Genomic DNA, 13,800 nt, shown 5'->3' on the forward strand with positions numbered 1-13,800 from the left:
ATGAGGGAGAAATTTGACATGCTCCTCACACCAAAGCCTTTGTAATATTCAAAAGCAGGCGGAGCTACTAGTGATGGACATTTCAATCTCATCCAAGAGGCTAAGGTGGATAAATACAGTTGCCCCAAAACAATTTTTCTATACATAAATTTGAGCAGAAACCTACCCATGTTTATCCAAAGGAGAACCTAAAGCACACAGAAGAAAAGGTGTACGTAAAAGATCTAAATAAAATAATGAAGGTGTAAGAAAGGTAGAATCTATAGATATTACTTGGGATTGCCAAGAGAATAGATGTGAAAATTAAGTTTATTGAACATCCATAGAAAATCTACAAAGCAAGTTGATTCAGGTTGGTAAGTTGAGTCTAAAACTTGCTGAAGTGCCTGTAGTTTAATGTTTTAATGCCCTAGAATAGTGTTAGGTTCATGAAAAGTATTCAATGAATATTACCTAATATTATAATTTTTTAATTAATAGTTTAAAATACGTCTTGTAAGCATAAGGTTCTTTTAAGGTGTAAGTTTTTTGTTAAGACAAATAACATTGAAAAAAATCTGTCAGTACTGTTTAACAATTAGCATACTTGCCAACAAGCTTCAGTCAAAGCTCAAGTTAATAATTAACATGCCTATTGTGTAGAAATCCAAAAAGCTGCGTAATTTGAAGGGAGGAATAGTCACAAGGGATGGTGACAAGTTAAGTGCTAAGAACCCTTACATGTGACTCTGGCCTTAATTTTTCTATTTTGGACAGGAAAAAAAAAATACCTAGGAACAAGCTGCTACCATATTATTTATTTTTATTTAGCCACCAACATATGTGAGTTTTAGTTTCAATTAGAAGTTCATGCTGACTGAAGCAGAGAAGTACAGTTTTGCTCCATATACATATAAAATGAGAAGAGAGGAAGAGAGTATCAGCCTCTATTTAGATAAGTTTGTACGTACCAGCTTAACTGAAAACAAGCTGTGTTCTTAATGGTCAAAGGCCTAATACTCATCTTGACTTACACCTAAAGAAGCCAAGGACGGCGCAGGAGAAAGAACTTTATGGAAGAGATTTCCACCTTAAGTGGTACCCTAATGCTGAGGTCGTGCGCATAGGCAGAGGTGGTGTGAACAAAACTTTTGCTCTTATTTTGAGCATAGCTGCTTATGTTTGATTTAATTACTGTTCCCTTTGATATTTGCGTTTTCTTGTAACTCACTTGTTTTCTCTAAAACATGACATAAAAATCTCAATTCAATGAGCAGGATATAGTGATGCAAATTATTACCAAGGGTTTTATAGAAAGTGCAAAATGAAGGGTTTTTTGATTTTTTATTTTTGAAGGTGGGAATTAAAAGATTTTTTCCCGATTATAGGAAAAAAAGTACTCATTATAAAAACGCTCAGAAAATAGAAGAATAAAAATAAGCACTCACCACCACCCAAAGATAACCACCAGTAACACTTTTTCCAGATATTTATCTATGTGTATACTATTCAAGATAAACGCATACCTGTGTTTATTTATACGTAGTATATACATGTGTGTGAGTATACTTACAATTTTACATTGATTCTTGCACTCTGCGTAAGAATGTATCATAGCTTGCTTTCTATGCCAATAAATATAAGCCTATAATTAATGATACTAGATTCCACTGGATGGATGTATTATTACTTATTCAGCCAGTCCTTAATGACGGACATATTGATTGTCCAAAATGAAGACTGAGCGACACCTAGTGGAATCCATAGATGTTTCCATAGGCATGTGTTTTGCCGGTTCAGTTCCTGTACAGTAATATGATGAACACAAAGAGAGAGCAAACTCATTTTTGAAAGGAAAGACCCTAAATTGACTGAGAGAGAAGTCACAGGCCTGTGAACCTAGAGGAGCCTGAAAGAGCCTTTGATGACAAGGTTTTGAGGGACCCTTTAACCTTGTTTGAGTTCAAAATAAAAGTTACTTGTAACCAACAAGAGCCTAGGCCAATAGTTCTAAATTTTTTTTTTTTTTTTTTTTTTGAGACGGAGTCTCGCTCTGTCGCCCAGGCTGGAGTGCAGTGGCCGGATCTCAGCTCACTGCAAGCTCCGCCTCCCAGGTTTATGCCTTTCTCCTGCCTCAGCCTCCCGAGTAGCTGGGACTACAGGCGCCCGCCACCACGCCCGCCTAGTTTTTTGCATTTTTTTTAGTAGAGACGGGGTTTCACCAGGTTAGCCAGGATGGTCTTGATCTCCTGACCTCGCGATCCGCCCGTCTCGGCCTCCCAAAGTTAGTTCTAAATTTTTTAACCTAAGCCCTTAGTAAGAAATAAATTTTACATAATGACCCAGTACACGCCTGTATATGTTTTCATAACTGAAACAAGTGTGTCAAGAAACGGTAGTTTCTTTTGCTCTATGCAGTGCACTCCGATATTTTCTGTTTCTTTTTTTTTAAATGTTGATTACAAACTACTAAATTGACTTTCCGGTCTGCAGCTTGAAAATTATTATTCTGGAGGACACAGTATATTCAGAACTACTTCAGTGTTTAAAAAGCATGATATATAATATACATATATATTATAAAATCAATATTGCACAGTGTATTTCTTGAGACCATTTCTTGTTTTATTCTTTCTCTTGTTCCACAGCTAGAAATACTGTGCCATTCTTTAAATGTAGTACGTGATATTAGGGTGTGGTAATTCTTTCGTTTCTTAGACAAAAATGTCAGGAATAGGATATCTACGTTCACATCTAGTTAAGAATGACCTTACTACTTGCTAATAAGTATTTAAATGGCAAAGCTGTATCTCTGCCTCTTAAAGACTACTTATAACAAGGGCCTTTAAGCCTAAATTAAGCCACTAAATTCTGCTTAGTGAAGCCCCAGGCAAATCCAACTTAGGTGAATTCCGTGTTAGTGAAAATGCTGTATTCCACTGAAGTCCTACTTTGAGTATCAGCATGTTTTAAAATTATCAGTGTTCTAACTGTATCATATAACAAATTTATTAAAGAAACTCAGGGTCACAGTAGGTGCTAATGATCTGTCTCCATCCTTTTATAGATGTGTAAAATACTAAAAATACCGGTTCTGAAATAAAATTTTACCATAAGGACTCTTGGGATAGCATTCTGTCTTAAGTCTTAACATGTTCCCAGTTCTGCAATGCAGTCCCTGTGTATCCTCCTTAATCACAAAATAAAATTCAACATAATTTCAATTTTAATTCTTATTAATATAAAAACGTACCCATTTTCTTTCTGTTTTATAAGCCGTTCTATCTGATGAAGCATTGCTTCTGCTCAGGCACGGAAGGTAGCTAGACCTAGACTGTAGAAACTCTAGAGACAGAGTTTGGAAAGGTTTCTCTGAGACTCTATCCTCAAGGTTTGAGGTGAGAGGTGGAGAGATAGGCTAACATGTTCTATTTCAGTTTATTCATTGTTTCATAACAAAACATATTTAATTTCAGGTATAATTATAGTGACAAGAAGAGTACAACTAAGAGATAAGCATTAGAATCTGATCATGGCTCAACTGCTTTCTAGCTACCAAAAGTTTGAGTATATTATTCTCTCTCTTACCTGTGATTTCCTTGTTTGTAAGATGGGGATAATAAACCTAACCTGACATCTTCCCAGTTATTGTGACTGTTAAATGAAGTAGTGGATATGAAAAGGGTTTAGAAAGCATAAAGAATGACATGTAAGTAATAACCATGTCATACCAAGCTAATTTCATAATTTTAAGTCTGTATAAGGAGTATTCCAGTTGTGTTGGGGTCAAAGAGCATAGAAAATAGACAAATTGCAGCCATAGGTTAATGCAGTCATGAAGGACTTTCCTGGAGCAGCTCTGTAAGAATAGACATAAATCACTGTGTTTAGCTCTTAATCAAGAGGCAATGGGTAATTTCATCTGCCAGAGATCAGCTGCTAGAGTCAAGCTCAAGACAAAGTTGTGGATAGATGGATTTACTTCAGTGCCTCTGCTTAGTTCAGCCACTTTTTCCCATTTGCAGTGCCTGAACCTTTGTGTCTTCCCTCCTGATCCATTACTCCAGGCAGACCCAAGTTAACCAGTAACTTATGGGAAAGGACTAGTAAGGCCACTAGGAGACTTTTGAACTCATTCACAAGTAACGTTTTGCACTACATGCCTTCCTTTCTAATAACAACTAATATTTATACTGTAGATGATATATAAATCATAGTATATCAGTATGATACCTATCATATTGATATAATACATAATCCCATGCAACTCGCAGAGGTAAATAGAATAAATAGTATTTGCCCCATTTTTCCATGTTGTAGCATGTATCTTTTTTTAAAACTGTGGTAAAAACAAACATAACCTAAAATTTACCATCTTAAGCATTTTTAAATGTACAGTTAAGTAGTATCAGGCATACAGATCTCCAAAACTCTTTTCATCTTGCAAGACTGAAAGACGACACCCATTAAACAACAACTCTATTTCCTACCACCACCCACGCTCTGCCTCTGGTAACTACAGTTCTATTTCTGTCTCTGAATTTGACTACTTTAGACCCCTCATATACGTGGACTCACACAGTATTTGTATGATTTCTGTGACTGGCTTGTTTCACTTAGCATAATATCTTCAAGATTTATCCACGTCATAACAGGTAACAAGATCTCCTTCCTTTTTATTTATTTATTTATTTATTTTTATTTATTTATTTTTTTTGAGACGGAGTCTTGCTCAGTCACCCAGGCTGGAGTGCGGTGGCGCGATCTCGGCTCACTGCAAGCTCCGCCTCCCGGGTTCTCGCCATTCTCCTGCCTCAGCCTCCAGAGTAGCTGGGACTACAGGCGCCCGCTACTACGCCCGGCTAGTTTTTTGTATTTTTAGTAGAGACGGGGTTTCACCGTGTTAGACAGGATGGTCTCGATCTCCCGACCTCGTGATCCGCCCGTCTCGGCCTCCCAAAGTGCTGGGATTACAGGCTTGAGCCACCGCGTCCGGCCTCGATCTCCTTCCTTTTTAAGTCTGAATAATATTCCATGGAACGGCTGGCCCACCTTTTATGTATCCACTCCTGCCATGATGGACACTTGGGTTGCGTCAGTCTCTTGGTCCTTGTAAATAGTGCTGCTGTGAACACGGGTATACAAATATCTCTTCAAGACCCTGCTTTCCATTCTTCTAGATGTGTATCAGAAGTGGGATTGCTGGATCACGTGGTAGTTCTCTTGTTGATTTTTTGAGGAACCTCCATACTGTTTCCATAGCAGCTGCACAACTTTACAATCCCATTTTGCGGTGCATATTTGTCCCATTTTATAGCTGAGGAAACGAAGCGCAAGTGGCAGAGCAGAGGCTCCCATTCAGACTCTGTGATTCCAGGCAGATCCCTTCCCCAGCCTACCCCTTGGGCAGTGGGGATTTGGTCTGGGATGCAAAAGCCGCAGACCGACCTCCCGTTCCTCCAGGGAGACTACAGGCAAAAGCATGTAAACCCCTTTCCATTGCCCCCAAACCACAGCCGCCCTGGAGGGAGGGCCAGCGTGGACACCAAGGAGGCTGAAGGCGCCCCCCAGGTGGAAGCCGGCAAAAGGCTGGAGGAGCTTCGTCGTCGTCGCGGGGAGACCGAGAGCGAAGAGTTTGAGAAGCTCAAACAGAAGCAGCAGGAGGCGGCTTTGGAGCTAGAGGAACTCAAGAAAAAGAGGGAAGAGAGAAGGAAGGTCCTGGAGGAGGAAGAGCAGAGGAGGAAGCAGGAGGAAGCCGATCGAAAACTCAGAGAGGAGGTAAGGTGGGCGCTAGCCCCCTGAGAACGTTGCACGAGAAAATTCCCTGGTGCCATGCGGCTGCTCTTTTGAGCATGGGCTCTCAAAAATATTTTTTAAGAATAATAAACTTAACATGTGCTAGTTACGGTTCTAAAACTTGTAGACATATTAATTTGTCCACTGCTTCTAAGAACTCGCTGACGTGGGTACTTATCCCCATTTTACAGATGAGAAAACTGAGGCACAGAGAAGTTTGTTGTTTGTTTGTTTCTTGGTTTTGTAATTTTCCCGAGGTCTCCCTTGTGTTAACCCATTACCCTTTACTGCCTCTCAAAAGGGAAAAGTTAGAAAGCTGAGAAGGATGAAAGGTCTGCAAATTAGTTACCAGAATGAAGTTATGAGATACTTCTTTTCTAATAGTTGGAGAGTTTTTATAGAGAAGATTTTATTTATTTATTTATTTATTTATTTTAATGAGCAAGTAAGTACATTAGCATGTAAATAGGCAGGGACAGTATCTGCATTGTTCATTACTGTGTACCCAGGACCCCATACCCGTGCCTGACATGCAGGAGGAACCCCATCATTATAAACAGATGAATTTGTTTCATCTTTTAAGACAGAGCTAAAAACAGCAGATAAAGTTACAAGGAGGAACATTTTGGCTCAGCATATGAAATAATGTGTAACCAACTACAACTTACAGTACTACAGGTTACAAAGTGCATTCTTTCCTTTCATCCTGAGGTATGTTGTTCTCATTTTATGGGCAAAGAAACCAGGAATCAAATAGTTTGAGTGACTTATTTGAAGATTGTTGACTAATAAATGGTAGAATCAGTATGGAGACCCTGCTTTTCCAACTCAGAGCCTAGAGCTTTTGAAATAGCGATCTTCCATCATTCAAAATATGAAAGGAAAAAAAAAAAACTTTCAATGGCATTTTGACATGGATCCTATGCAAAATTTTCTGGAACTGTACGGAAAATTTGGATACATTATTTTGAGGTCTCTTGTAACTCCAACTTTCAATGAGCCAATTACCTTTGGTTGGGAAGTAATCAGGATGATAGAGTTTTGGAGTTACACACACCCAGGTTTCTTTTTTTTTCTTCTTCTTTTTTTTTTTTTTAGATGGAGTCTGGCTCTGTCACCCAGGCTGGAGTGCAGTGGTGCAATCTCGAAACACACCCAGTCTTCTAACTCTGCCACTAACAAGCTAGGGCCTTGGGAAATTTGGACTACTCTGTGTCTTTTCCTTCCTACTTTGCAGGATTCTTCCAATAATTTAATAGATCATTGTGCTCCCAGTGCCTAGCACATTCTAGGCACTCAAAAATCGGTAGATATCATTATTGCCATCATTGTTATTATGATTATTATTCAGAGGAGGAGAGTATCAGGAAAGGCTGAAGGGAAATCGTGAAGTCTTAGAACTGGATTGGACCTAGGAGATTATTTGGGCTAAACTACGAAACACAGGATCCTTCTACGGCATCCTTTAACAGAAGAACATCTAGTTGCTGCTTGAGAACATGCAGTGATAATGATCTCACAGTTTAAGAACTACCAAAGACTACATAAATCTCTCAGAAAATCAAGCTGTGCAACTTGATCAGAGCCCTGAATTGTTTGTCTGATAGAGAAGACAGAGTATTCTAGACTAGGAATGAAGACACAGAGGGGTTAATGAGACAGTCTGTAAACATTTACGTTTGCACCACTATGGTGCAGTGTCTACAGTATTTCAGGTTTGTCAAACCATCTAAAATTATATATTCACCTGAAGTGGGGAGCAACCATAAAATCACCTCTTATACTATCTGGCAAATATAGTACTGCAGATTTAGATAGCTTTTCACATAAGTTATTTATTTGTCTTCACAACACAACTCTCCTAGGATGTAGGTAGAAGGAATATTCATATTCCTTTTACATATACAGAAGTGTGAGGTCATTGTTAATGACCCACAGGACAGTGGTGATTATGTGTCGCCCTATGGGAAATCACCATAATGAGTGTTAGTCTAAGCCAGGGGTGTCCGCTTTTTTGGCTTCCCTGGGTCACATTGGAAGAAGAAGAATTGCCTTGGGCGACACATAAAATACACTAATACTAATGATTGCTGATGAGCTGAAAAAACAAAACAAAACAAAAAACAAAGATGTCTCATAATGTTTTAAGAAAGTTTACGAATTCGTTGGGCCACATTCAAAGCCATCCTGGGCATCATGTGGCCCCTGGGCTGTGGGTTGGACAAGCTTGGTCTAAGCATTTTACATGTGCTTTCTCACTGAGTCCTCACAAAAGCCCTATAAAATGAGTACTATTGTTATCCCTGTTTTACAGATGAAGAAATGAGCCACAGAGCAGATAAATAACATGGCCAAGGTCAGGCCGTTGGAAAGTAGCACCACCAGAATGCAAATACAGGCAGCTCGACTCCAGCTCTCAGGCTAAATCTCTGGTGACCACCTAGAAGGGGAGTGTCCAGCCTGCGGCCTGAGTCTGCTGCTTCTCCTGACTGTGCTCTCTCTCCTACAGCACTCTTCTCTTTGGCTGTGAAGCTGGTACTGATGCCTCGTTATTTGTTCTTTCTCTCTTAGGAAGAGAAGAGGAGGCTAAAGGAAGAAATTGAAAGGCGAAGAGCAGAAGCTGCTGAGAAACGCCAGAAGATGCCAGAAGATGGCTTGTCAGACGACAAGAAACCATTCAAGTGTTTCACTCCTAAAGGTTCATCTCTCAAGGTATTTTTTTTTCCCCCAGAAAACCTCTATTAGAATATGATAGAAACTGGATTTTAGCCCCTTGTTTAGTTATTGATTATTCAGGGCCTTTGCTTCATTTATCTTTTTGCTATCCTTCCATGTTAATCTGTTCAGGCTGCTATAACAAAATACTTTAGACTGGGGCCAGGTGCGGTGGCTCATGCCTGTAATCCTAGCATTTTGGGGGGCCAATGTGGGCAGATCACCTGAGGTCAGGAGTTCGAGACCAGCCTGGCCAACATGGTGAAACCCCACCTCCACCAAAAAATTCAAAAATTAGCCGGACGTGGTGGCACGCACCTATAATGATCCCAGCTACTTGGAAGGCTTAGGCAGGAGAATCACTTGAACCCAGGAGGTGGAGGTTGCAGTGAGCCGAGATCATACCACTACACTCCAGCCTGGGCAACAGAGCAAGACTCTGTCTCAAAATTTATCACTCACAGTTCTGGAGGCTGGGAAGTCAAAGATCAAGGTGCCAGCAGATGTGGTGTCTAGTGAGGGCCTATTCCTCAAAGACAGCACCTTCTCCCTGTGTCTTCACATGGTGGAAGGAGAAGGGGAGAAAACAGGCTCCCTTAGGCCTCTTTTATAAGGGCACTAGTCCCATTCACAGGGGCCCCACCCTCATTACCCAGTTACCAACCAAAGGTCTTGCCTCTTGGTACCAACACATCAAGGATTCAGTTTCAACATATAAATGTTGGACCATAGCACCTCCTTTCAGCTGTTTCACAGCTTCTCTTTGTTTACAACATATGGAAAGGAGAGACAGTAGTGAAATTTTTAATCTGTTATTTATTACATGCTTTGGCATACATTAAAATGACATTCGGTGATTATCTCTGAATTTTTACTGATCCACATTCTCCATGTACCTCATTCCTTTGAGCAACTGAGAATAGAAACATTTAAAATTTATAAAATGGGAAAGTATATTTTAAAAGTTTAAGCTGCTTTTCATGCTAGCTGTTCATTTCTTCTTTGTCATGATTAAAAGCCAGCTGGAAACGATACAGGTGCAAATTTTAAAGCAATTATTATGGGAGGAGGTGAAATGTGACTTGGAGAGGGTCCTTTTCCAGGATGGCTTTGGTCCTATGACAGCCTTCAGGGAACACAGCTCCTATTTGATGTAAAACAGAGTGCTGCCAGGACAACAGAGAAGGAGCAGGAATCAGCTGAGTCAGGTAGATGATAGAATAGTTGAGATGTAGGGAAAACACAGTGGACTCAAGAAAGTAGCATCCTTGATTTAATATCAGTCCACCATTATTGCCAGTGGTGATTTCTTTGAGGATTAACATCACTGAGCATCTAGCACAGTGCTTTACATCATATTGAAGATACTTAATAAAAATTTGTTAAATGATGAATAAATGAATGAATCTTCAGAGATTGGAACCTTTAACATTTCATTTTCCATCAACCTAGCTAGGTTATAAAGCATCAACAATGGGCAAAGCCATGATAGAATTATGCCCAGGTCTGGCCAGGCACAGTGGCTCACACCTGTGATCCTAGCACTTTGGGAGGCTGAGGCAGGTGGATCACCTGAGATCAGGAGTTCTAGACCATCCTGGCCAACCTGGTGAAACCCCATCTCTACTAAAAACACAAAAATTAGCTAGGCATGGTGGTGCACACCTGTAATCCCAGCTATTTGGGAGGCTGAGGCAGGAGAACCACTTGAACTTGGGAGGCAGAGGTTACAGTGAGCTGAGATAGTGCCACTGCACTCCAGTCTATGCAAAAGAATGAGACCCTGTCTCTAAAAAAACAAAAAAGGAATCATAGCGAGGTCTGGATGGTTAATTATGTACATATGTATAAGGTTATATCAAGTGGCACACCAAAATGACCAAAAGCTGCTTACATTTTACAGTTATTACTTGTTCCACATGAAAATAAGAATTTTTAAATCCCCAAATAACTTCACTTAGTCTTTTTTTTTTTTTTTTTTTTTTTTGAGATGGAGTCTCGCCCTGTAGCCCAGGCTGGAGTGCAGTGGCATGATCTTGGCTTACTGCAACTTTCACCTCCCAGGTTCAAGCAATTCTTCTGTCTCAGCCTCTCAAGTAGCTGGGAGTACAGGCGCACGCCACCACATCCGGCTAATTTTTAGTAGAGATGGGGATTTCACCATATTGGCCAGGCTGGTCTCGAACTCCTGACCTCATGATCTGCCCACCTTGGCCTCCCAAAGTGCTTGGATTACAGGTGTGAGCCACCGTGCCCAGCTTACTTAATCTTTATGATGGTCTGGGTCCCAGTCATATTTCTGATACCTCCCAAATTATTTGTACTCAAACCCTTGTCTCAAGATCTGCTTCAGGGAAAATTGAAACTCAGCCACAGAGGAATTATACATTTAATATCTGATTATTTATGAAATACTTAATGCATGCTATGTCCTATGAGGGAAAGAACAAAGCAAGGTGGCTGCCCTGATGGCACTAATGACTGCCTCAAAGAAACAATTCAAGAAGTACTAAGGTGACCAAATGCTGATCTCAGAGCAGAGCAAAATGAGTAGAGAAAGGCCTTGTGGAGTAGGCAAGCTTTATTTATAAACACTGAAATTTGAATTTTATGTAATTTTATTGTGATTTTCTAATGTCATGAAATACTCTTCTTCTTTTGATTTTTTTTTAACCATTTAACAATGTGAAAACCATTCTCAAGGCCAGGTGCGGTGGCTCACACCTGTAATCCCAGCATGTTGGGAGTCCGAGGCAGGTGTATCACCTGAGGTCAGGAGTTTGAAACCAGCCTGGTCAACATGGAGAAACCCCATCTCTACTAAAAATACAAAATTAGCTAGGCGAAGTGGCAGGTGCCTATAATTCCAGCTACTCAGGAGGCTGAGACAGGAGAATCACTTGAATCTGGGAGGCGGAGGTTGCAGTGACTGAGATTGCACCACTGCACTCCAGTCTGGGCGACAGAGCGAGACTCCATCTCAAAAAAAAAAAAAAAAAATTTCAAGTTGGTGGCTGTGTGTGGAAAACACAGGCTGCACTTGGCCCATGGACAAATGGGCCATGGCTTGCAGACCCCCTGCTCTAGAAAACAAAACCTCCCTGGGCTCAGGCTATCTCTGTACAGCTCTCAGAGTTCAGCCCATTCCCAGTCTAGGTCTTCTGTTCCTGACTCAACAGTAGTCAAAGAAAACCATGCTCTCAACTGGGCAAGGTGGCTTACGCCTGTAATCCCAGCACTTCGGAAGGTCAAGGCAGGTGGATCACCTGAGGTCAGGAGTTTGAGACCAGCCTGACCAACATGAAGAAACCCCGTCTCTACTAAAAATACAAAATTAGCTGGGCACAGTGGCACATGCCTGTAATCCCAGCTACTTGAGAGACTGAGGCAGAAGACCTGCTTGAACCTGGGAGGCAGAGGTTGTGGTGAGCCGAGATCAGGCCATTGTACTCCAGCGTGGGCAACAAACGCAAAACTCCATCTCCAAAAACAAAAAAGAAGAAAGAAAAAGAAAACCATGCTCTCTCTTTCTACCTTCTTTAAAATCCCGCTCAAGCCTTCCTTGAACAGTCTTGGTAACATGAAGAAAATAGTAGTCATTTAGACTTCTAAATTCTACTGTGGTTTTTTTTTTTTTTTCAGGAGAAACTATAACCCACCCTTCCCACCTCTTTAATTATTTCTTCTCTACCAAATTTCTCAACTTACTTATTTCTCTGGTCTTTCCCTCAACCAAATGCTGACTTCCTATTTCATCTAGTGCCCCCAGGAAGCCATTTATCTACTCCCTCTGGTGGAGAGGCATTTGTCTGCAGTTGATTAAAGTAGATGTATAAAAAAGGTCCAGAATATTTTAAATTTCTACATAAGAGAGACACATATTCAGGGGCAGACAGTCTATGCTTCCCTCCATATATGTGCCTTGAAGAACCTGCTGTGACTCTGATTTTCAAGCTCAATTTCATATTCTACAACTTAATTGGGATAGCTATTAATGCCCTTGGCCCTGCAGCTTTTATAAGTGGTTACAAGTTAGCATTGTAGAATACCAACAGGAGGAAAAATATTTGCTATTTGACATCAAAGTACTGTCAACTAGTATTTTTTTAAAAAATATCTCATGATTTCTATTCCTTGTTTGGGAAAGTCTGTACCTGGTTTTTCATCATTAAATTATGTTAGCAGTGAGTCATTTTCATATGTAATGAATAGATTTTAAGTAAATTCAATTCAAAGATTTTTTTATTTCTATTGCCTTCATTGGTTGGGGGTAGGGTGTGGAGTAATGAGAGCACCAATTTTCTAAAACAAATAGTGTGCTTTTATTTGAGTTTTATCGAGACAATACTGCCACCTCTTGGTCTTCAGAAGAACCAATTTCCCTCATTAAACTCCTTAAACAGAACATTTAATATACAAATTCAGTACAAATTGTTAAATTACATAGAGCCATTAAGTTAGGATATTTTCTAACAGGAGCGCATCAGTAAACCAACAGTGCATCCTGACAAAATGTGTGGAATGCGATGATGAAGTCAAGCTATGTTAGCTATGATAGAAGCAAAAGGAGGAGTAGGAATCTGAGAACCTCCGTGATTTGAATAAATGCCAGGGCTAAGGTTAGAAAGATGATCCCTGAGTCATAAAGATGCTGCAGGTGGGACAAAGAACAATTCTCACCTCCGCTATCCCCTTCTGCGGTGCCTCTGTCCTCCCACCACACTGAATTTTTCTTTATCCTTCAGTCTCACCACGCTGCGTGCCTTATGGCTCTCCAAATCTTTGTACATGTGCTTGCTTTGCCAGAAATGCCCTTTCCTGGCTAAGCCATGCACTTCCTTCCTCACTTTCATAAACTCATTTCTGAAACTGTGTAAACCAGAAACTACTAATCTCAGCTCAAATATCAATACTACTGAAAAGCCTTCTCCAACTCCCCCAGATAGTTACTTCTCTTATACACACAGCATTTTTTTCTTTAATATTGTACCTGCTGTTAATTTTTAAATATTTTATTTTATATACTGTATTAGTCTTCCCTACTAAATTCTGTGTTCCTTAAAGAATAAGACCTCGTCAGCCGGGTACAGTGGTTCACGCCTGTAATCCCAGCACTTTGGGAGGCCGAGGTGGGCAGATCACGAGGTGAAGAGATCGAGACCATCCTGGCCAACATGGTGACCAAAAATTAGCTGGGCGTGGTAGCACGCATCTGTAGTCCCAGCTACTCGAGGCTGAGGCAGAAGAATCACTTGAACCCAGGAGGCAGAGGTTGCAATGAGCCGAGATTCTACCACTGCACTCCAGCCT

The 13,800-nt window shown here is 40.5% G+C and overlaps 1 protein-coding gene across 48 annotated transcripts in view; it reads left to right on the top strand.

Moving 5' to 3' along the window:
- Nucleotides 1–13,800, top strand: part of CALD1 (caldesmon 1) — a 236,492-nt gene that overhangs the window by 205,969 nt on the left and 16,723 nt on the right. For all 48 annotated transcript variants that reach the window (XR_010585850.1, XR_012432882.1, XR_012432887.1 and 45 more), the window contains 2 exons: nucleotides 5,496–5,757; nucleotides 8,347–8,487. Coding sequence is in view for 28 of the 48 variants with exons in the window: in XM_074036017.1 (XP_073892118.1) it covers nucleotides 5,496–5,757; nucleotides 8,347–8,487 (403 nt within the window). In the remaining 20 variants the exon portion in view is untranslated. The remainder of the gene's footprint in view (nucleotides 1–5,495; nucleotides 5,758–8,346; nucleotides 8,488–13,800) is intronic.

Source organism: Macaca fascicularis, chromosome 3 (genome assembly GCF_037993035.2).
Source record: "Macaca fascicularis isolate 582-1 chromosome 3, T2T-MFA8v1.1".
Classification (NCBI taxonomy): domain Eukaryota; kingdom Metazoa; phylum Chordata; class Mammalia; order Primates; family Cercopithecidae; genus Macaca; species Macaca fascicularis.